Source organism: Salminus brasiliensis, chromosome 11 (assembly GCF_030463535.1).
Source record: "Salminus brasiliensis chromosome 11, fSalBra1.hap2, whole genome shotgun sequence".
NCBI classification, from domain to species: Eukaryota; Metazoa; Chordata; class Actinopteri; order Characiformes; family Bryconidae; genus Salminus; species Salminus brasiliensis.
Window position 1 is genome coordinate 20,908,237 of NC_132888.1, and position 20,996 is coordinate 20,929,232.

General features: G+C 41.3%; 1 protein-coding gene across 1 annotated transcript in view; it reads right to left on the reverse strand.

Moving 5' to 3' along the window:
• Positions 1 to 3,612: 3,612 nt before the first annotated feature.
• Positions 3,613 to 20,996, reverse strand: part of ubash3bb (ubiquitin associated and SH3 domain containing Bb) — a 35,704-nt gene continuing 18,320 nt past the window's right edge. The window contains exons 2-14 of the mRNA XM_072692141.1: positions 15,758 to 15,811; positions 15,153 to 15,339; positions 12,749 to 12,947; positions 11,631 to 11,800; positions 11,081 to 11,289; positions 9,291 to 9,435; positions 8,741 to 8,861; positions 7,230 to 7,352; positions 7,048 to 7,140; positions 6,130 to 6,274; positions 5,936 to 6,042; positions 5,736 to 5,845; positions 3,613 to 4,813 (exon numbers count right to left, since the gene is read on the reverse strand). Of these exons, the coding sequence (XP_072548242.1) occupies positions 4,679 to 4,813; positions 5,736 to 5,845; positions 5,936 to 6,042; positions 6,130 to 6,274; positions 7,048 to 7,140; positions 7,230 to 7,352; positions 8,741 to 8,861; positions 9,291 to 9,435; positions 11,081 to 11,289; positions 11,631 to 11,800; positions 12,749 to 12,947; positions 15,153 to 15,339; positions 15,758 to 15,811 (1,798 nt within the window). The 3' untranslated portion in view covers positions 3,613 to 4,678. The remainder of the gene's footprint in view (positions 4,814 to 5,735; positions 5,846 to 5,935; positions 6,043 to 6,129; positions 6,275 to 7,047; positions 7,141 to 7,229; positions 7,353 to 8,740; positions 8,862 to 9,290; positions 9,436 to 11,080; positions 11,290 to 11,630; positions 11,801 to 12,748; positions 12,948 to 15,152; positions 15,340 to 15,757; positions 15,812 to 20,996) is intronic.

Genomic DNA, 20,996 nt, shown 5'->3' on the forward strand with positions numbered 1-20,996 from the left:
ATAAGGACCATGACACTGTTCAATGCAGATAATAATAAAGCAAAGCTGAGAGGATTCCAATATCACTGCAATGACAACACAGACACTGTACTACACTTATACTTTAGCATATTAAAGACCAGCCTTTAATGCAAGTTTCTGATTTCAGGCGTTTTCGTTACAGGTTTGTGCAGCTACAGGCGTTTGTCCAGCAGGTGTCGCCAAAACGCGAAGCTTCATTTACAAAAAAAAAGCCATTGATTGATATGGTTTACTACATAATTCTGTGTATATGCTGTAAGTCTATATGTGTTATATGAGTTATACGTTTTATTGGCACGTTATTTAGACCAAACTGGGTCTAAACCTGTGGATTTCAACACCACCTCTAGGGATCCACTGCCCTTCACAGTGTCAGGTACGTCCTTCCTTATGAAGGGCTTGTTAATTTGCTGCTAACCTGTATGGTTCTCTTGACCTGCACAGTGTGTGTGTGTGTGTATTCATTTGAGTCTAATTAGACAAGCCTGCTCATTCTAGTTGACTAATGGTCAGGTTGATCATGCTGGTAGTCCAACTAAACCACCAACCTAAACCTAAGCACCCTGTGCTGGTCAACAGCTAACCCTGCTCACCCTGCTTCTCCAGGCTAGGTTGGCCAGGGCACGCCGCCTTTGTTTGTTAGCTGAGGTTTATTATCTTTAGCGTTTTATTCAGCTAGCAAGTTCAACAAGAATAAAAACACCTTTAATGTTTAAGTTTATGTCGAAAGTGAAAGTCGGCTAAAAATGGCTAAAAATAGCAGTTAGAGAAGATTTCTACCATTATTAGCAAGTGCTAACTAGCTAACCAGCGCTATGCTAATTTAGCTAGCTAATTTAGTTGAATTCAGACACAGACTACAGGCTAGAAATCATACTTATCTTATGAACATTTAAATATAATCTCTGAGTAGCTAGCTAGCTGCCTTTTTTTTAGCTTTAGGCTGAAATAAAACCCCGTAGCTAGACATTTACGGGCAAAGTAAGGGCAATGTAACCGCTGACCGTTAGCGCCATTTTTGTGAAAGTGGTACCGCACACGCTCCCTGAGCACTGCCTCGCCCCTCAGCGCCGCCACACTTCACAACAGTCAGAAAATGTTTCATGTTTGGTACCGTTTGGTACCAACTCTCAGCTGAACACGGTGGAAGACCCGAGCAGTACCAGTACCAGTACCAGTACCAGTACCAGTACCAGTACCAGTACCAGTACCAGTACCACCACCACCACCACCCCCCGGCCCTGAGCCCCTCTGATCCGCGCTCGCGCTTCTCTACCTGATTCTGCGATGACGCCATAACCGACGATCATTCGTGCGTGTGTATGACGTCACACGGTTTCTCGGTGATTTCACAGCGGCCTCGTTTCTCTCCGGATCTGTGACGTTTCTGCGTTTACCTGCAGTCTAGGAGCTCAGAACTGTGTTCACCTCGCTGTTAATCAACGGACTCTGTCATTTCCCACCTTCAGGGATGAACTACAGCGGACTACAGCAGACTGGCTCACACAGCAGGACTGAAATCAGCACCTTTGTTTTACAAACTGGGACAAAAGGTGTCTCTGTTATGTCTTTGGTTTAATTCTAGGTTTTAATCTGCACTATTTACACTTTACTGTACATCCTGTACGTCTGCACTCCTGGACACTAAAGACACTTAAATATTAATACATGCACATATTTATTCAGTATTGTCATCTGTCTGCTTCATTCCTTATTCTTCATAACTGCACTGCCTTTCATCTCTGGTTGGTTTCGAATGCATATTTTTTACATTTATTCTAATATTAACACTTATTACTTATAATTAGTTTTATAATTATATACTGTTTTGTAATTATTGTATTATATTGTATTGTATTGTATTACTGTGCTGTGTTGTGTAATTGTGCTTGGCTGCTAAATTTCCTTCAGGATTAATAAAGTATCTATCTATCTATCTATCTATCTAGCAAGTTTACCCAAACTTTTGCATGCACCCCTTTATTGATGTGTTATCTGATTGGTTAGTGATGTTTCTGTAATCAGGGGCTACAGAACAAATGTGTCCCTTTTGTATAGTGGGCATCTGCTTCTATGAGAGGTTGAGTAAATACACTCATCCAGGTTTACCCCGTCATACGGACACTGCGCTGTAGCATTTCGGCACTTCTAATCTAAGTAATGATATTTTGGGGACGCAGATTATTCTCAGTGCTGGATTTATTTAACTCTGAAACATGAACTATGTATTTCGTATACAAAGAGCCAACTTGAGACCTTAGACCAACCAAGTAAAGAAGTGGAATCAGGCGTTGATAGCAACTCCTTCAAGCAGCAGCAGGGGGAGACTGCTGTATATGCTTGTAAAACCTCATTCAGCAAAACAAATCAATGCAAACTACCCTAAAAAAGACAATAACCAGAATGCAATCAACTAGATGCCTGAGTTTGACCAACAAAGGTTTTTATCCAGATTTCTCATCAATCTCTCCCACCATTCATAGAATTAGCTTAAAAATCCACCAGCAGCAGCTTGTCTAATTTGACTTGATAAAGTACTGACTAACCAGCCAAGGTATCAGATAGAAAACAAAAAGGTGCTAAAAAGGGTTCTAGACAATGCCATAGCTGGATATCTGCTCCTGTAGAGCTTTAAAGGTAAAGGTGCATGTATTCGTCACTGTACAGTGAAATGTGTCCTCCGCATTTAACCCATCTGTGGTAGTGAACACACACACACACACACACACACACTAGTGAACTACGGGCAGTGAGTACGTACACACACACACACACACACACACACACTAGTGAACTACGGGCAGTGAGTACATACACACACACACACACACACACACACACACAGCGGTGGGCCGCCAACTCCAGCACCCGGGGAGTTGGGCCCAACAGTGGCACTAACCGCTGAGCCACCACTGCTCCACAAGGTTCCTTACTCACACTTCTCTTTAACAAACATTTGGCCCTTATTCTTAAGAAGATATTTCTTCATAACCCCCACTTACTAAGGCTTTATGAAGATTCTGAGTTTCTCAGTTCAGTTTAGAAGGACAATGGGATCGGTCATTATAAGAGCAGAGCCGTGAGCTATTCTGAGCTTTAAAAAAACACTTTGTGAATCTGACCTGGACGTTTTGTGAGGACTCACAAAATCTCAAGAACAGATTTCTTAGGAAGGAAGAAATTGGTGAATTAGGCGCATTTGTAGGACCATTATTTTCAAGAGTGTACAAATAATACTGGGCTGCTTTGTAAAGTAGTTTGCAAAAATTAAAGACTGGCTGAATTACAAATTATGTATGTTATGTATTTATTCTCATTTTAGCACTTTTCAGAGCAAGCAAACACCCAGTTAAAGAGTCTGGACATCCGATACCATGCTGCTGCATGAACTAAAAGGTTAGTATCTCATTACTGCTGTAGATATGTACTCTACACTCCACACAGAATCCAGCTGCAGTAGTCCTCTATGTAGTTATACAGCTTGTGACTACAACAATGTGCAAGAACCTAGCCTGCACACTAATTTCACCTTCCGTTAAGCTGAAGCAGCCTTCACTTGAATTTGTGTGGCGTGAGCAAATTACAACCGGATACAGATGTTTTATTTTATTGCTTAAAGCTTTGCTATTACAGTGAGAGCACAAAGACAACACTCCATACAGTCATCCCTGCCTGAGGCGCTCCAAACTTGGTACAATAGCCCCCATTCCTGAAATACTGAACTAAACGCTAGGTCCAGATGATGCATGAGGATTCTGAAATGTCTGGAGTCTCTTCTGGGATTTGCGCCGAAGTGCAGATTTGAATGCAGCTGTGCTGATCGCCATCCATGTGCCACCCATGCCCATGATCCTGAGTATACTGACAGTGTTCACGTAGTAAAGGACAACAAGGTCCCTCCATTCAGATCTCTACGCAGTATTTCAGCCAGTCAGTGAGTGTATCGAGAAATCTCCAGATCCCCAGTGGCCTACTTTCAACGGCACCTTTTCCTGCAGGTCAGTCGTAAACGTTCTCGTAGGCTATTGTTACTCATCATCAGCCTTTAAAGGGAGTGCAGTCTCTTTATTTGCTTACAGAAATTCAGAGTAAATATGAAAGCCATGTCTCAAGACGATATAGTAGTCTGCCCGAGTTAATAACCACAGCAACTAGAAATACACCTCTGCTGCTGTGTGCTGTGGGTTACAGATTTTCTCCTGTCCGCCACGTTTTCAACAGTAGACTTTAGACAGAACGATCTGTTCACACTTAACAGATTAAGCTCTGTTTCATGTTGCGGCCTTTTAGTCCGAAAATACACAGACAGGTTATTTGTGGTGATTGTGCAGTTAGACCTGTGCTTCACTGGTTAAAGAATGATTGCCAATGCCCTGAGATTAGCCTGCAGTGTGTCCCAGACAAATCAACCACGTTACTTAACAAGTTCCAGGCCATCAAAACGCCACCCCCTACCCTTCCACATGTAAACATAAAACACAGCCTAAAAAACTTAAAAAAACAGGTCCCAGCTCAGTGTTCAAAGCTCGCAAACTCAAAAGTGGCGGGAACAGCCTGGGTCCATTCTGCAAAACGCCACAAAACACGTGAGCTGCGCGCGTCCAGTGCGTGTGAGGTGGCCGCCTTTCAGAGCCGCTAAGGGACAGGGCAGTGTGGGTCATTCCTGCTGTAGGGTCTCTCTCCAGCTGAAGCTGTGATTGGGTCCGTGGGTGAGGGGGAGGATGGGCGGGTCCACAAGCTTCCACACGTTCAAGTCCTGCTCCTCACATGCACACACACCCAGATATGGGATCTGGAAGGACAGAACACTTCGATATTAGTGTCAGATTAAAGCTGACACATATAAATAAAAATGACACATAAAGAGATACATATAAATATATATATATATATATATATATATATATATATATATATATATATATATATATATATATACATGGTGAATATAAATAAAAAGATAAAGATAAAGAAATGAAAATATAAATGTAAGAAAAAACATCTAATAGGAAAGTAAGTAAAAGACAGAAGGAAAAATGAGAAAAGTGAAATAAAAAAGAAAAGAAATGTAAAAAAAAAAGCCAATAAGTAAAAACCAAGCAAATAAGTAAAAAAAAAAGCTAAAGAAAGCGAAATAAAAAAGAAAATAAAAATGAAAAAAAAAAACAAAGAGAAAATAGAAAAAAAGAAAATAAAATAAAGCTAAAAGAAATCTAGTTTTTTAGAAAAACTATCAAAAGAATAAAAAAGAAAGAAAAATACATTCTATTATAAGAATCTTACAATTTTTAATTGAATTAAAAAGGATTTTAAATACAAATAGAGAAAAAAGAAATAGAAAGTTTTTTTAATAGGGAAGAAACATAATATAAAGAAAAACAGAATGACAGAATGTTAAACAAGCAAAAATTAAAATAATATGGCTAGAAAAAGAATAATAATATTAAAAGAAAGAATGAAAAATAAAAGTAGTTATAAGAAACCATAAGAAATATCTTAAATATTAATAATTTTTAACATTTTTAATTGAATAAAAAGAGGAATTAATTAAGAGGGGGAAAATACAAAAAAGGAAATAAAAATAGATTTTTTAATAAAGAAGAAAGAGAACAAAATCAAAATAATAAAAAAACAACAACAGAATGTTAAACAAGCAAAGTGAAAAAAATAATTAAGAAAATAATATTAAAAGAAAGAACAGGAAAAGGACACACCTTCCGCACTACTTGGACAAAGTCTTTAGAGTTGTGCAAGGTCTGGCCCTGGAGCTGACGGGTGCAGGCCTCCAGAGATGACGCATGACCCACCATCAGAACATTATTTCCTAGAGAGAGGAGAAGCAGCTCGCTCAGAATCTCCACTCACCACAATCCAGAACTGCTCTTCCAAACAGGCTTACATGTGTGAGCCTCACCTTTGTTTTTGCAGTCTGCCAGGATGTCTTTGGTCACTTTGTAGCTCCGGCTCATGTAGGTGTCATATGACTCAGACACGCTTAGTTTACTAATGGCTATGTGAGGTCTGTGGAGCAGAATACAGAACCATGATGGTGGCCCTACAGTGCCACACTAATTCTTTCTAATCTGTGCTGTGTCCGACTGTCTGTACCTGTATGTTGTGTCCACACTGAGGTTGGCTGCAGCGAGGTCTGTGGGTGTTATCCATGCAGGTAGAGAAGATCCAGACACCCATTTGGTCCACTCAAACAGGCCTGGCTCCACTCGTATCCTCAACTTTCCGTCCAGCTGCATACCTGTGAGAAAGATAGCGTGACTGTGGGGAAAACTGGAGGTGGCTTCTGAAACAAGACAACATTTGCTTTGTGACATGCTGGAATGGCCTTTAGCTTCATGACCATGGTCATGAAGGGATGCACATGGTCAGCAACAATACTCAAATAAGCTGTGGCATTCGAACGATGTTTGACTGGTATTAACAAGCCCAAAGTGTACAAAGAAAACAATCCCCAAACCTTTACACCACCTCCATCAGCCTGGACTGTTGACACAAGTCAGGTTGGGTCCATAGATTTATGCTGTTGACGTCTTGAAATCTGACCCTACCATCTGCCTACCGTGTGCCTCTGCAGAAATCAGGATTCATCAGACCAGGTAATGTTTCTCCAGTCTTAAACTGTACAGTTCTGGAGAGCCTGTGCTCACTGCAGCCTCAGCTTTCTGTCCTTGTCTGACAAAAGTGGAACCCAAAGTGGTCTTCTGCTGTTGTAGCCATTCCACCTCAAGGTTGGACATGTTCACCACAATTGTAGATAGGAAAATCCCAGGAGAGCAGCAGTTCTAGAGCTGCCACACTCAAAATCACTGAGCTGACTGATATGAAGATTACCTGCACTGCTGCCACACAATTGGCTGATTCGATAACCTCTTGAATAAATAGGCGCACAGCTGTTCCTAAAAGTGCTTGTTAGGTGTAGGTGTAGCTGATAAACCATTAACATGGGACATGTCTTCTGTCCAATGACAGCAGTCAAAGTCTTAAGGTAGTCACTGCAAATAGGATACGTACCTTTGAGAATCTCGTGGGCAGTCTGAACACAGCGGAGGCTCGGCGAGGAGTAGATAAAGTCAATGACGGTGTTGCTCTCCAGCAATGCCTCGCCTGCAACACACAGCCAGGCACTCACAGTTGTTCTCAGATGATGAGCTCATTCAGTAAGACAGAGAAGATGTTTGGAAAAGCCCACATACCCACAGTCCTGGCCTGCGTAGCTCCAAATACAGTGATAGGAGCGTCCATGTCATAATCCCGGTGTCCTCCGCCCCAGGCGGGGAGGAAGGGAGGCATGTTCAGGTTAGTCCGCACATATCTGCCTGCAGATAGACAGGATCAGACTGATGTCATTATGTGTGTGTGTTTGTCTATACATACCAATGTCAAGACTAACAAAGTAGTTATTTCTTAAGGTTACGCTTAATGTTTTAACACCGGCAGACCAGTTAGGCTTCAGATCAGGTGTCAATCTGAACAAACTTTTTTTCTTGCAGAATAAAAAAATAAAATAAAAAAATCGTAAGTTTAATATTTTTAATATTTGAAGGGTGAAAACAAGAAGCAATAACCAGTGCATAGGGAAAAGAAGAGAGAAAAAAAATAAGAAAGATGCGCCAAGGTCGAATCCAGGAAAACTGGGGAAAAAAGGAAGAAACAAAGAGTTTCCCAAAGAAATGGGTCAAAAACCAAGAGGCAACCGGACCGGCCGCTCAGTATGCAAAAGCAGGGCAATGGCAATACTTCACAACAATACAAAGAAACTGACAGGTCTGTACACATATTTCTAATTATGCAGTTTAGTAATAATAACAGCAGGGAAGTAGAAAGCTAAAGAATTTATTACACGTGTTTTAGAATAAGTCTAAATTGTCTAAAATGCTGAAGAACATTTAGAACACACTTAATAAAGTGGATATGTAGGTGCCTAATATTAAAAAAAATGGAGATCAAATCTCAAGGCTGATGAATTGACAGAAAACAGTGCTGTACAGAGGGTTATATAAAAAATACACAATAAATAAAATAAAATAAAATGTTTAAAAGAAATTTAGTAATTTAATTAGAGTTTTAGTTTTTTCTACTTATATGTGTTCAATATATCATCATTTTTTAATGGTATTTAATTTTTCAAAAACCCAAATAAATATTGACAGTAGTATCAATATAAAATAGCAAGTTGCCATTTTTATTTTGGTATCAAATAGTTAATCTCTCTCATCCACAAGTGAGGAACAGCAGGGCTAAATATCAATTTGAACTTTTTAATCATTTATTCATGGCTAATTTGTTTTACCCAATTTGGATTGCAAATTACCCAATCCCCATTCATGTGAACTCCCCCTGTCACTAGCAATGGCCCCAACACTAGGAGGGTGAGGACTAGCACATGTCTCCTCTGACACATGTGAAGTCACATAGGTAGCCAGTACGTTTAGGGGAAAGCTCGGCTCCACAGCTCCGACATAACAGCTAACAGACGGCTGTGCTGACCAAGAACAACATGCTGATGACAAGCAGCATGACCCGGGATTCGATCCAGCGATCCTTGGATCATAGTGGCAGCGCCTAAGTCCACTCAGGGTCAAATTGAACAAAAAAAGAAATAATAATAATAATAATAATAAGTGCACATATGACCACACATCCTGACACTGTGCCACTGAGAGTTCTGAGGGTTGTAAGGCTGTCTTGGATTGTCTGAGGTTACCTTTAGCATCAGAGCACTGTGAGAGCCAGTGTTTCCCAAACACCACATCCATCCTCTCTCCATGGCGACACACAAAGAGCGTCCTTTTCGGGGACCGCGAGTGGCTGTTGACTCGGAGTACCTACACCAGAACAAAACACTTCAGCATGAAGCTAGCTACAGCTCTTCAGTGCTAGAGTGTAAATTCAATGTCTGAATGTCCTTAACTCTAGAGGGCATATTCAGAAGGCATCTGTCTGAGAGTGCAAGGACTGCAGATTCAGACCTTTCATTAGCACTCCTAGTTTACAATGCTCTTGAGCATACATTTCCCAGCTATTGAAAAAAAACCCTTTAATTATAAATGAGTCAGCCTAGCCATTAGTTTCAATGCACTGTGTGGTAAGCCATCCTCTGGCTTTTCATCAGCACCCTCAGATGTTTTTGATGAACCTGTCTCAATATTTATGACACTAACATGTGCAAAAACCCATGTCAGTCAGTCCATAATCAGACTGTGTAGTCTTCAGTTCAGTGGCCATACATACAGCATTAGGTCAGATAAAGATACCTGCATAGGTTGGCAGACCACACTCAGGATGGACGAATCTCCTGGCCTCACGTTATCCAGGCACTGAATGCTGAGCAGTCCGTCCAGTGTTCTGCTCTCTTTGTTGCTTTTTTCTGAAGGGGAGGCACTGAAAAACGAGTGTGACCTGCGTACGATAGACAATAGCCATCTTATCATTCTCTTATCATTCACTGCTGATTACACTCAGGCTACACCTAAAAAGCATTCACAACCAAAGAATGGCTTTAATGACTGAGATAGGACTATATAGTTCGTAGTTTTAGGGTGCAATATGCAAATGAGCTCTCTAACCAATCATAATGACTTTTAGTGTGTCTTGGTAGCATCTTGACCAACCAGATAAACTGTCCTGCTCATACATTGTGTCTCATTCATTGCTGTGAGGATAGGCATTTGATTGCATTCAATGCATGCTTGATACCCCTCTAGTCCAAGCCTGGCATTAGGCGTTAGGCAAGTAGGTCCATGTCTGCTCCAGTGAGTCCTATTCTATTGGCAATACTTCTCTACAAGGACTAGACCATTTGAGTATGTGTACATTTGCACATTTTTGTCAGCATTGGGCACAACTTAAAGTAGGTGAATGCTTTCAATACAAGGGGTGTCCACAAATATTTGGACATATAGTGTAGATTTGGTTTAAGGGGAATTCAGAGTGTTTTTTGGGTGAAATAGTGTTTAATTAAGTTACTATAACAGTTCCTCTGTGTTTTTGCTCTTCCTGTTTGCTTTCTCCAGCTTGTTCCTTTGGTCAAGAGCTTTTGTTCTTGGTTTGGGTTTCTGCTCCACCCTTTCGTCACACGTTTGTTTTTCCCTTTGTAGATTTTGTTAGTCAGTCTGTAGATTAATAGTTCATATGGTGCTATAGTTTTCACTAGCCTGTCTCTACATGGATGTTCCTGCTTTATTTATTTATAGAGCCCACCTGTCCATTCATGTTTTGCCCATGAACACCGCCTGCCTCAAGTATTACAGAAACAGACTGATTTTTTTTTTTTTACAGTTGTGGTGATAGGAACCCGGGGTCAAAATGTCTCAGACTTAAATAAAGGTAGTTCATTTACTATCCCAAATGACCTGTGAACATATATATTTCCCCTGAATTTTTATGTGGTATATTGATTATTGTAGAGTGGTAAATCTGGTTTAAAAAAACAAAAAGGGATTTTTGCCTATTTTGCCTTATAACACCCGACATGCACGTCTCTGTTAAATAACCTTTAAAAATAGGTTTTAAGCCAAAATCCCATCTTAAAATCATTAATTCCATCTTTATTTACATTAATAACTGTCTGTGTAACTGCCTATGTAGCTTATAAAGGGAATTAAACCTGTTGGACGTCAGGTTTCTACCAACACTGCTGTGAACTATCCTGAAAAACACACCTTAACCACTTAAGTACGCAGATAATTTTGGAAACTCAGTGGAATTCTCTTTTTAAAGCAACATTATGCAAGAACTGGCATTGTAGGGGGACAACAATCAGGAAGTGTAAAAGGACACACATTTTTAGGCATTATATATATATATATAATAGGATTTTACACAAATATGACTCAGGTTAGGCAGCTTTATGCAGTTCTCGCAAGCACGGTTCTTCACTGTCGCTTCTCCAAAGTTACATAGTGCGAGCCTGTAGTAGGACAGAGATGCTGCTCCCCCTGTTACAGGTCAGTGGAGCACTAGAATAATTTAAAATCTCCTATTTTAGAGTAGAAATGCCACATAATGCTGCTTTAACCCACAGTGTAAAAGAACTGGAGCTTACCCGTGGAAGACCCAAGTGTCGCATTCATCAGCCCGACCTACATAATTTTCAGGCAGCAGCCCAGAAAGGCCTGTGCTCAGAGAGGTGCCGTACACCCAGCCCTCACTGGTGCTCATCTGCTCCACCGGAGATGTGAAGACAAAGTCTCCCGGCACCAGCTCCAGCTCATCCTCATTCTGAGGAACGTAGGGGTACATCACCCTCAGAGTCTGGTGAAAACACAGAGACAGCACAGCAACTACACATAGGGCCAGTCTTGTGGACATGGATTAAGCTTATTCAGTTTAAGCTTAGGCTTAATTTGGGAAAGTGGCCTACAAAGAGGCAGTTTCCTAGACTTAGTCTACTGTTGGAATAACTCAAGAGGTCACAGGTGAGTCATCACAGCCGAATTTTTAAATTTTTTTTCAGAGTAGGGCCTAATTTTGGTATGGAAGGCCAGAATGGATAGACTAGACTAGACTTGTGGCTCTGTTGGAGAGCACTGTTTCTTACATTCTGAAACCAGGCAATGAGATGATGGCAGTGCCCTCTCAGATCAACCACTTACCTCATGATTAGCAAATCTAATGTCCCGAGAAAAAAGAACAGCGAGCCAGTCGCAGCCAAGCTTGACCTCAATTCCTCTCGCCAGCTTTTCCAAGGAAGCCAAATGACAGCTGGGAAAGTGATAGGCTAGAGTCACATGCAGCTGCTTCTTATGGGGCTCCACGTGAACATCTATAAAACAAAAAGGAGAGGCTTCTTGCTTGTGTGGTTTCGGACGCTGAATGACATCCTGCTGTATATAAAAAAACTTTATGACTAAAAGTATGTGGACACCTGACCATTACATCTATATGAGCTTGGAGTTAGATACCATATAACAGCCTCCACTCTTCTATGAGGGCTTTCAACAGGGTTTCGGAGTGTGTCTGCAAGTTCAGGCCTGTTCCGTCAAATGTGCTCTGGTTGGGTCACTGATGTTGGATTAGAAGGTCTGGCACGCAATCAATGTTCCAGTTCATCCCAAAAGTGTCCGGTTGGGTTGAAGTCAGGAATCCGTGCAGGCCACTGGGGTTCCTCCACACCAAATCTGGCAAACCATGTCTGTCTGGACCTCGCTTTGCACACATGGGCACATTCTGTGATACTGGAACAAAAAAGGGCCTTTCCTAGCCCCATACCGTTGGCCCTCCGCCACCAAAGTTTACTGCTGGCATTATACAGTTGACCGAGGCAGATCTAGCAGGGCAAAAACTGCCTTGGATGAAAGGTGCCACTTTTACAGTACAAACCATTCTATTACCAGCATGTGTCTATGAAGATTGCAGGGCTATGCTCTCTATTTTATACACCTGTTAGCAATGAGTGTGTCTGAAACACCTGAACCCAGTAACAAGAAGGGGTGTCCACATACTTCTGGCCATGTAGTGTATGCGGTTTTTTGACACACGGAATGCCCATTCATATAGACAGCAATGTGTCACAACGTCAGAAACCACATCAGCAAGTTTTTCTTTTATTCAGACTACTCAACGACTTTGAAAGCTGAAAGGTCAGAGGCTACAAATGCCATAACTGATCATGTGAGGTGCGGCATGAGGAGAACATGACATACATTTGAGTCACTGGCTGAACTGAATCACTGCATCAGAATGTTGAGGCCAAGCTTTTGTGGCATCCTACCTGCTTTGGAGGCAGCTTCTGTAGCAAAGTCAGAGGCAAACTTCTTCAATGTCTCGGCCACCTGCTCTTCCACAAAGAGGCCGATGAAGTTGGCAGAGGTGTACAGCTCGAGGGGCAGGGGGCTGGGGAAGCGGCCTCTCCACTGGCTCACCGTGGACTGCAGAGCCCCACACAGGGCCTCCACCTTACTGTCAGCACACTAATCCAGGGGGACAAGACCACAGATAGTTTCCAGGTTTAGAATCGCTTGTCATATTAATAACTTACTCAGTAATGTCTTAACTTCATTATTAATATTAACTAGACAACGGAAGTATAGTATTTGTAGAATTCTTTGGGGAACAAGGGGTTGTTGTTATTATTAAAACACTTGCAAATTGCGGACAACTGTAGCTGAGGCAAGGAAGGAGAACTTGAGAAATTTGGGCTGGAGATCTGGGGGGTGCTAATGGGACCCGAATCCAGACCCCCCCCCCCCTTGCCAGGTAGAGGTTGAGTATAACTGGACCACCAGGAGGAGCAGGGGCAGTGGAGGGGTGCAAATTTTCGCCACAAGAACGAGAAGGGAGATGAGCGGTTTTATAGTGCGTAATAATTCAACACCATCTAAGCTTGCTGGGCCTCAACACCTCTCTCTGCAGCTGGGTCCTGGACTTCCTGATCGGGCTGGGAAAAGCATCTCCAGCACCATCACACTGAACACTGGGGCCCCCCAGGGCAGTGTTCTAAGTCCTCTGCTGTTCACCCTGCTGACTCATGACTGTGCGGCAAAACACAGCTATAGCCACATCATAAAGTTCACAGATGATTCAAGAGTGCTGGGTCTCCTCAGCAAAGGCGACGAGTCAGCATACAGAGAGGAGGTGCAGCAGCTGAAAGACTGGTGTAAAGTAAACAACCTTCACCTGCATGTAGACAAGACCAAGGAAATGGTGGTTGACTTCAGGAGAGCCGGACACATTGACAGGTCCTCTGTGGAGATTGGTGTCCACTTTTAGTGGAGAACCTCACCTGGACCCTGAACACCAGCTCTACAGCCACGAAAGCCATTTACACCAGCATTGTGGATGATCCCAGTCTGCCACAGCTTTTCCCCACAAGCCATCAGACTTCTCACCTCCAGAGACTGAATAGATGGACTCCTCCATACTCACACACTAATTCACCAAGTTGTGAATCCAAGACAATATGAAGCATTTTGCACAAAATACAACCTCACTGCATCACTGGACTCTTTTGCACATAGTTGCACATTGCATTTTTGCACAAATACTAATTTATTCAAGGTAGCTGCTAGAGTACCACACTAACCTGTGCTGCACTCTACTGTTTTCTGTCTGATCCTTCAAAATAACATACAATGCACATCCTATTTGCACTACCCCACTTCCCACTACAAGCTCAGTCTGTCTGATTTATTTATTGTATCCTGCCTGTTACACTTTCTCATCTGCACTCTGTGTCTCGTCTACACTCTGTGCATTGTATCGTACTGTCTGTATGCACTTCTGCTCTGTGTCGCACAATGGTCCTGGAGGAACGTTGTTTCATTTCACTGTGTACTCTGTATATAGTTAAAATGGCAATAAAGCCTATTGACTTTTTATATAGATTCCTACAAATGAAGTAGTACAGCACTATCAATACATTATTATATATTATTTTATGTTTGTTAAAATGTTCTAAAACATAGAGGATGTAATACTGTAGTGTAAGACTGGCTTCAGTCCATTCAAACAAGATACATCTCATTTAATAATCACTCTCAAAACTCACACCAGAATTCTGACTTAATTTGATATAATGGAAAAAGAACATTACAAATAAAATCTTTCTATGAACTAGAACTAGGCAGAAGTATTTTCACTTAAAAAATTAACAGCACATGAAAAATCTCATATGACTTCACATGCCTGTATAACTAACCTTATTTCACAATATATATCTTTAGGGCATGTGGTAGGATAAACAGTTTAATATGCTACTTTTTCTTGTATTGTATGTTTCTCCACTTGGTCCTTTTACAATATTTGTACAGCTTAATGTTATAAAAAATGGTCCTAATTTATTCTGACATTCCCAATTTCCCAACCTTTCTTTATCCCTAAGAATTGAACAGGCTGTTTTTGTTACTGCGCCACTATGTAAGATAAATGAGGTCTGCTCTGAATTGGCTGTCTGCCTATCTGCCTAATTGAGAAAGCATTTAGAGCTGGGAACTGCAGTATGACTGAACAGGTGGATATTTAAATGAGTTTGGCAGCTTAGTTTCCATATATGGACGCCTGACTGGGGAGTAAAAGGCGTGTTTAAGAGTATCTACAGTATATTACTTGTGAAGAAGGAAATTCAGTAGAGGGCCCTCTAAGAAAAGTCATGAAAAGAAGCTGCTCCTAGAGCTCACCATGAAGAACTGGCAGAGTGTGATGTGGGGGAATATGTTGTGGGCTTTGTTCTTGCCGCAGGTCAGCCGGGACTGCTGCCAGAAGTGGTTGAGCTGGTTCTGAAGGGGGCCGCTGGGGCGTAGATACAGCACATACTCTCTGGGTAAGGGGTCGTCCAGGAAGGGGTCATCTACGTGGGAGAAGAGCCTGGGGAGAAAAGGACAACAGACCTCATTATTCAGAAGTTGCTGCTTCGGTACAGTTGCTACTATAACAACAAAAATGGGGCAATCTGTGTTATTGTGGATTATTTCTGTGATAGGAAAAGTCATGTTAAACAGAATTACTGCAGTTCTGAAAGACCATGGCTCTAGTGTTAATCATCCAAACTGCAAGGGCCAGCATGCGGCCAGAGTCAGTAGGTACTAAATATGTTTAGATTAAAGCAGCAATGTCCAGAAGTGCTGTGGCCCTGTAGGTCTGCAGTTTGACATGTGATATAACACACGTTACAGCCAGTGGGAGGCAGCAGAACACTGCAGGAAGGGAACAGTAATCTGAAGGAAGTCAGTATTTGTGTTTTACTGCTTGCAGTATTGATGAAACATTATACAGGGAGTCTCACCAGTCACATGCGAGCTGCACACTCCTGCCTCCTGTGGAGACCAGCGCCTTCAACCTGAAATTCAAACACACAACAGACATCATGAATTTTATCATCCTGCGTTTCGTTTCAGAATGCTGTCCCACACTCATTACTGTGCATAATAAAATGGAAACTAGATTAGTATTCATGGTACTGCAGGACATGAGAAACATGTGTAAGATAGGAAGAAATGTACTGTAGGACTGTTGTGAGTACTCACACACACACACACACACACACACACACACACATATATATATATATATATACACATATACATAAATACATATACACTATGTCTATGGACACCCCTTCCAATGAATGCATTCAGCTTCTATAAGTTGGACCCATTGCTGGCTCAGATGTGCACATGCACACACACACACACACACACACACACACACACACACACACACACACACACACACACACAGCTTGTCTAGTCTCTGTAAAGAGATACTGACAATAGAACTCTCTGGAGCAGATAAACCTGAACCTGATGTCACCATGCCTAACGCCAGATGCGGCCTAGAGGGGTATAAAGCCCCCGAGCATTGAGCTGTGGAACAGTGGAACTGTGTTCTCTGGAATAATAATGCTCTATCCAAGGAGTTAGGGAAGATCATCCAAAATCTTGACCTCACTAATGTTCTTGTCGCTGCATGCAATCCAATCCTCACAGCAATGCTCCAAAATCTAGCAAAAGGCCTTGCCAGGACAGTAGAGACAGTTACTCCGACAAAAGCAGGATAAACTCTTTATAATACCCTTGATTTCAGAAAAAAAAAATAAATGAGCTTCCATTGCAGAAAGGTCATCAGTACTATTCACTCCACATCAGTGATTTTAATGTTATGGCTGATCGGTGCATAATTAGTCTTAGAAAAAAGTTTGGGACCTCTGATTAAATGATTTTCAGTACGTTAAATACGTTCATATCCTCTACAGAGAACACACCTTTGCAAAAATGGTGTTGGAAAAATGGAAATACTTGTATATTAACGTCATGTTTGGTTTTCATAGAAATAAACTAAAACTGTTAATGGTGTTTTGTGTGGTTCTGAAGTACGCCCACAGGTTAAATACATACCATATTAAAAGGTTATGGTTTGTAGTAGAATAATTTAATTATACATATATATATATATATATATATATATATATATATATATATATATAAATTTTTTCCCATGAGCAAATAAACATCAATAGTAAAGGTGCCAATATATTTGCACAGTAGTATATACAGGAAGCAAAGTTGTAGACATCTGAGAAAACATGGGGAAAATATGAACACTACAGTGTGTTAGATTAACCATTTACAAAACTCTCCTTAAGGATGTACAGTATTTACAGTTACCACCCCTAGTTTATCAAATCAAATCAATTCTATATTAAAGCTGTGTGTGTCAGTGTATGTGTGTGTGCGTGTGTGGCCCGTTTTTCCAGTGTGCCCCTGTCCCCCCATTACTCCATTAATAATCAACAAGGATCGTAAAAAAGCATTTACTTCTATATCAGTGAGTAGATTACTGTGTATTTCCGAGGCTTGGAGTGAAGTGCAGAGTGATGTTTCTTGGCTCTACTGTAACAGTTTTAGGTTGCACATGTCTTATCATGGGAGGGGTTCCTGCTAGAGCTGACTAAAAGTGAGTGGGCGAGCATGAAGCTACAGAGCCAAGAAGTGATACTGTGTGTTCCATGATGCACCTCACAATCAAAGAAATGACTTATTGGCACTGATGCGCAGAGACTTACCGCTGGCCGCTGACAAAACGGAGAGTATTTGACAGAGGAGGCCGCGTGATTGATATAACAACTCACCGGCGCTTTCACAAGAGCCCGCGGAGACGCTTAAGCCATGTGGGAGACAGGTTCATCACACTGTTCTCTCACATCGTCTATTATTATTTGAGAGGTTTAAAAAAAGAGCAGAATCACAGGGGGGGCTTCCTTCCTCTCTTAGTCACTCTCATCTGATTGAATACAACATCAGTTTATAAGACACCTAAACCAGGCAGTTTAAATCTTTTAACGTTCAGTCTTTTAACATCCACTGATGTTAGAGGGAGCTTACATAACGTACATTACAATGCTGACTCTGAAGCAGCGAAAGCTAGGCCATGAAAAAATAATACACTATTCCACAACACATGCCCTAGTGTTCTCTCCTGCGCGCTCTTAAAGAGATAGTTCAGCCAGTATGAAACATATAACCATCTCTTGTAAATATACCTGCTTGCATCCTACATGGCTGCCTCAGTCATCTCTCTACAGTGAGATTTTCCAGATTAAAGACTAGGAAAACCTCCTTCTGCCTCCTGCACGGTATAAATGAAGCAGTAACTCATTACTTCGCTTAGTTTAGTCAAAATCTCTCAGAACAGTACATATTAGGTTGAGGCGACTTCAACTTTGTCCAGCTGAAATTGCTTAAATCTGCTGTGCTCCACAGCTTTAGAGTGGCCTGATTGTCTAACTGACAGCTTGAGAAGAGACAGAAGATCATAAGTTTCCATTCAACACCACAACCCTCTATGGTCAGGAGTTTGTGCATACGAAGGCGTAAGGGGAGTGATAGGACGAGTCTTAGAAGAAAATACAAAAATAAACAGTAAAACTTGAGGAACACAGAATAAAAACCTTATGAAGTCGTACGACTGCAGCACATTTACCCACGTTTTAATCAAACTGAGATGGTAAACTAAGTTGTAAGGTTCCAAACATGATATGGGGGTTTCTGTATGAGTGCTGTATGGGACCAAATATGGTTTAGCACCGTCGCTTTGTTGTTGTACTGCAAAATAAGATGAGAGCCATTAAGTGTGAGTGGTATGGCAAAAAACAGGTATGGCATATATCTCCATATTTAGGTTTGTGAAGATGTTGGAAAGAAAAGAAGACACCAGCATAGCACTAGAGATGTGTTATTGGTTCTACACCTATCAGCCATAACATTAAAAACTGCTGTCTAATGTTGCGTAAGTCCCACGTGTGCCTCCAAAACAGCTCTGACCTGCTAAGGCACGAACTCCACAAGACCTCTGAAGGTGTCCTATAGTATCGGAAAGCAAGGCGTTAGCCGCAGACCCTTCAAGTCCTGTAAGTTGCAAGGTGGAGCCTCCATGGATCACATCACTGAGCCTTGGATGCCCATTACCCTGTTGCTGGCTGGATTTATTGAAGGTATTGACCACTGCATACCAGGAATACCCCACAAGACCTGCCACTGTAGAGGAGCTGTACATCACACACTCATTATTGCCCATTGTTCCTGCTTCCAACATGACTGTTCAACTGATAGCTAATATACATCACACCCCTTGATAGGAGCCAGTGGTCTCACTGGTGTAGCTGATCAGTGTAGATGTACTGACGATACCCTCATCATATAACCTCCTCAGAAAGCTGACTGTCACGATCACATTAACATAGCATTATACTGCCTACCACTAGGAGATATCCACACAGAAAGGAGGCTTAACTAATGCACTGCACAGATCACAAGCTTCATTTCTTCGCTTCACTGCAGACAACATGAGCTGCACGTTCCACGCAAGGACGACACAAAAGCTTCATGTGCGTTCCTCTCCCGCCTCTACTCCATCTGCCTGAACTGCCTGCCGTCCCCGAGGAGCTTGTTTAGCGTAAGGGAGAGATCACAGCTTTAAAACAAAAAAAAAGCAGATTGCTGCCATGCACCAGGACAACCTTCAAGTCAACAGAGACTTCCAAATATCGCAAAGTGCTTTCATCTAAAGAGCATCCTCTTCCCCAGCCTTAATCACCTGCTCCTTAATTAGTGTTCCTTAATCAGTGTTCCAGTGTTGGAAGTGCTGGAAGGACTTTGCCCCTGGTGGTAAAATGTTGTGGAGCTGGGCCGGTTCATGCCCTCTGGTCTGGTGGATGCGCTGTAATAAGATAATTAGTGAGGAATGATTAGAGTCATGAGAAAGTGGATCATGTCCGTGGCCTCAGCGAACACACATTCTGATGATTTGGCAAAAACAATCTGCACAATTTCCTACTCGCCTCAAAACCAGTCAGTTAGGAAATGATAAAGGGCTTTTTTTTTAAGTGGAACTCAACCATTTAAAAAGCATCTGCATAATTCAGTCATTGACCTGTAAACATAGTCATTAAGAGGCGTCTAATATGAAATGAGTCACTGTAGAGAAACAGGCTTGGGTTGTACAGTGGTGGTAATTGGAAACAGGGGTTAACAATATAACACAGACATAGCTGCTTCATTTAGCATCCACAAACCACCACTACTAAATAAATAAATACCTTAAACTTTCTTCAAATCAGATTTTATCCCTCTAACTCTCTTTCTACATAAAGACACTCTGCATGCATGACTCTGCCACTGATGGCTTTTGAATATACAGCAAAATTAAGAGCCCATTGAATTTTCTTTCTTAAATTTGCATCTCTACATGTATGGCACGTCATCAAACTAAGCTGATTTATCTGAATTTGCAGACTATGAATGGCATAAAGTCACCCAACAGCAATGTGAAAGACTAGTGGAGAGCCTGCCAAGACATAAGAGCTGTGCAGTCAAGGTTATTTCACCATAGTGATTTTTTAATGCTCTCAAAGTTCAAATATTAGCACTGTGTTGTTTAAATCTAAATAAACTTTTTTGCATTATAATTATAATTTCAATATACAATATAATTATAATAATAATAACATTTCTTTAATAATAATATAATAATAATTTTACTTTTTGAGCAGTTCTACAAATAAATCTCTCTTTTTCTCCCAGTTTGGTGCTGCCAATGAAGCCACCCACTTAACACTACCAATGCTCCCAACACTAGAAGGTTATAGATGTCTTATAGCTATCTCCAACTTTGGGGGCCTCAATTATTTGAACATTTAAAGCGCTATGCAGCTGCTTAGAGGAGCCAGTGGCTGCTGATTGGTGGGACACGGTTTGAGGGGTTAGAGCACTTCTTTATTAAAACTTTATGATTCATGATTTGCATAATCTGGCCTTTCCTTTACAATGCTTACGAACCGGCAATTGTTTATTTAAGCTAACTAAGGTCTAAAATCTTGGTAAGTTATCTTCTGAGGTGTTCTTCTTGATTTTTCCCTCTAAAATCGTTCAAAACAAAAATAATCATGTCATCATTAGCTTCATGGCTCTAGGAGATCGGTTGATCATTTTCTACTCACTTAACTATTCACAGCAACAGAAATGTTG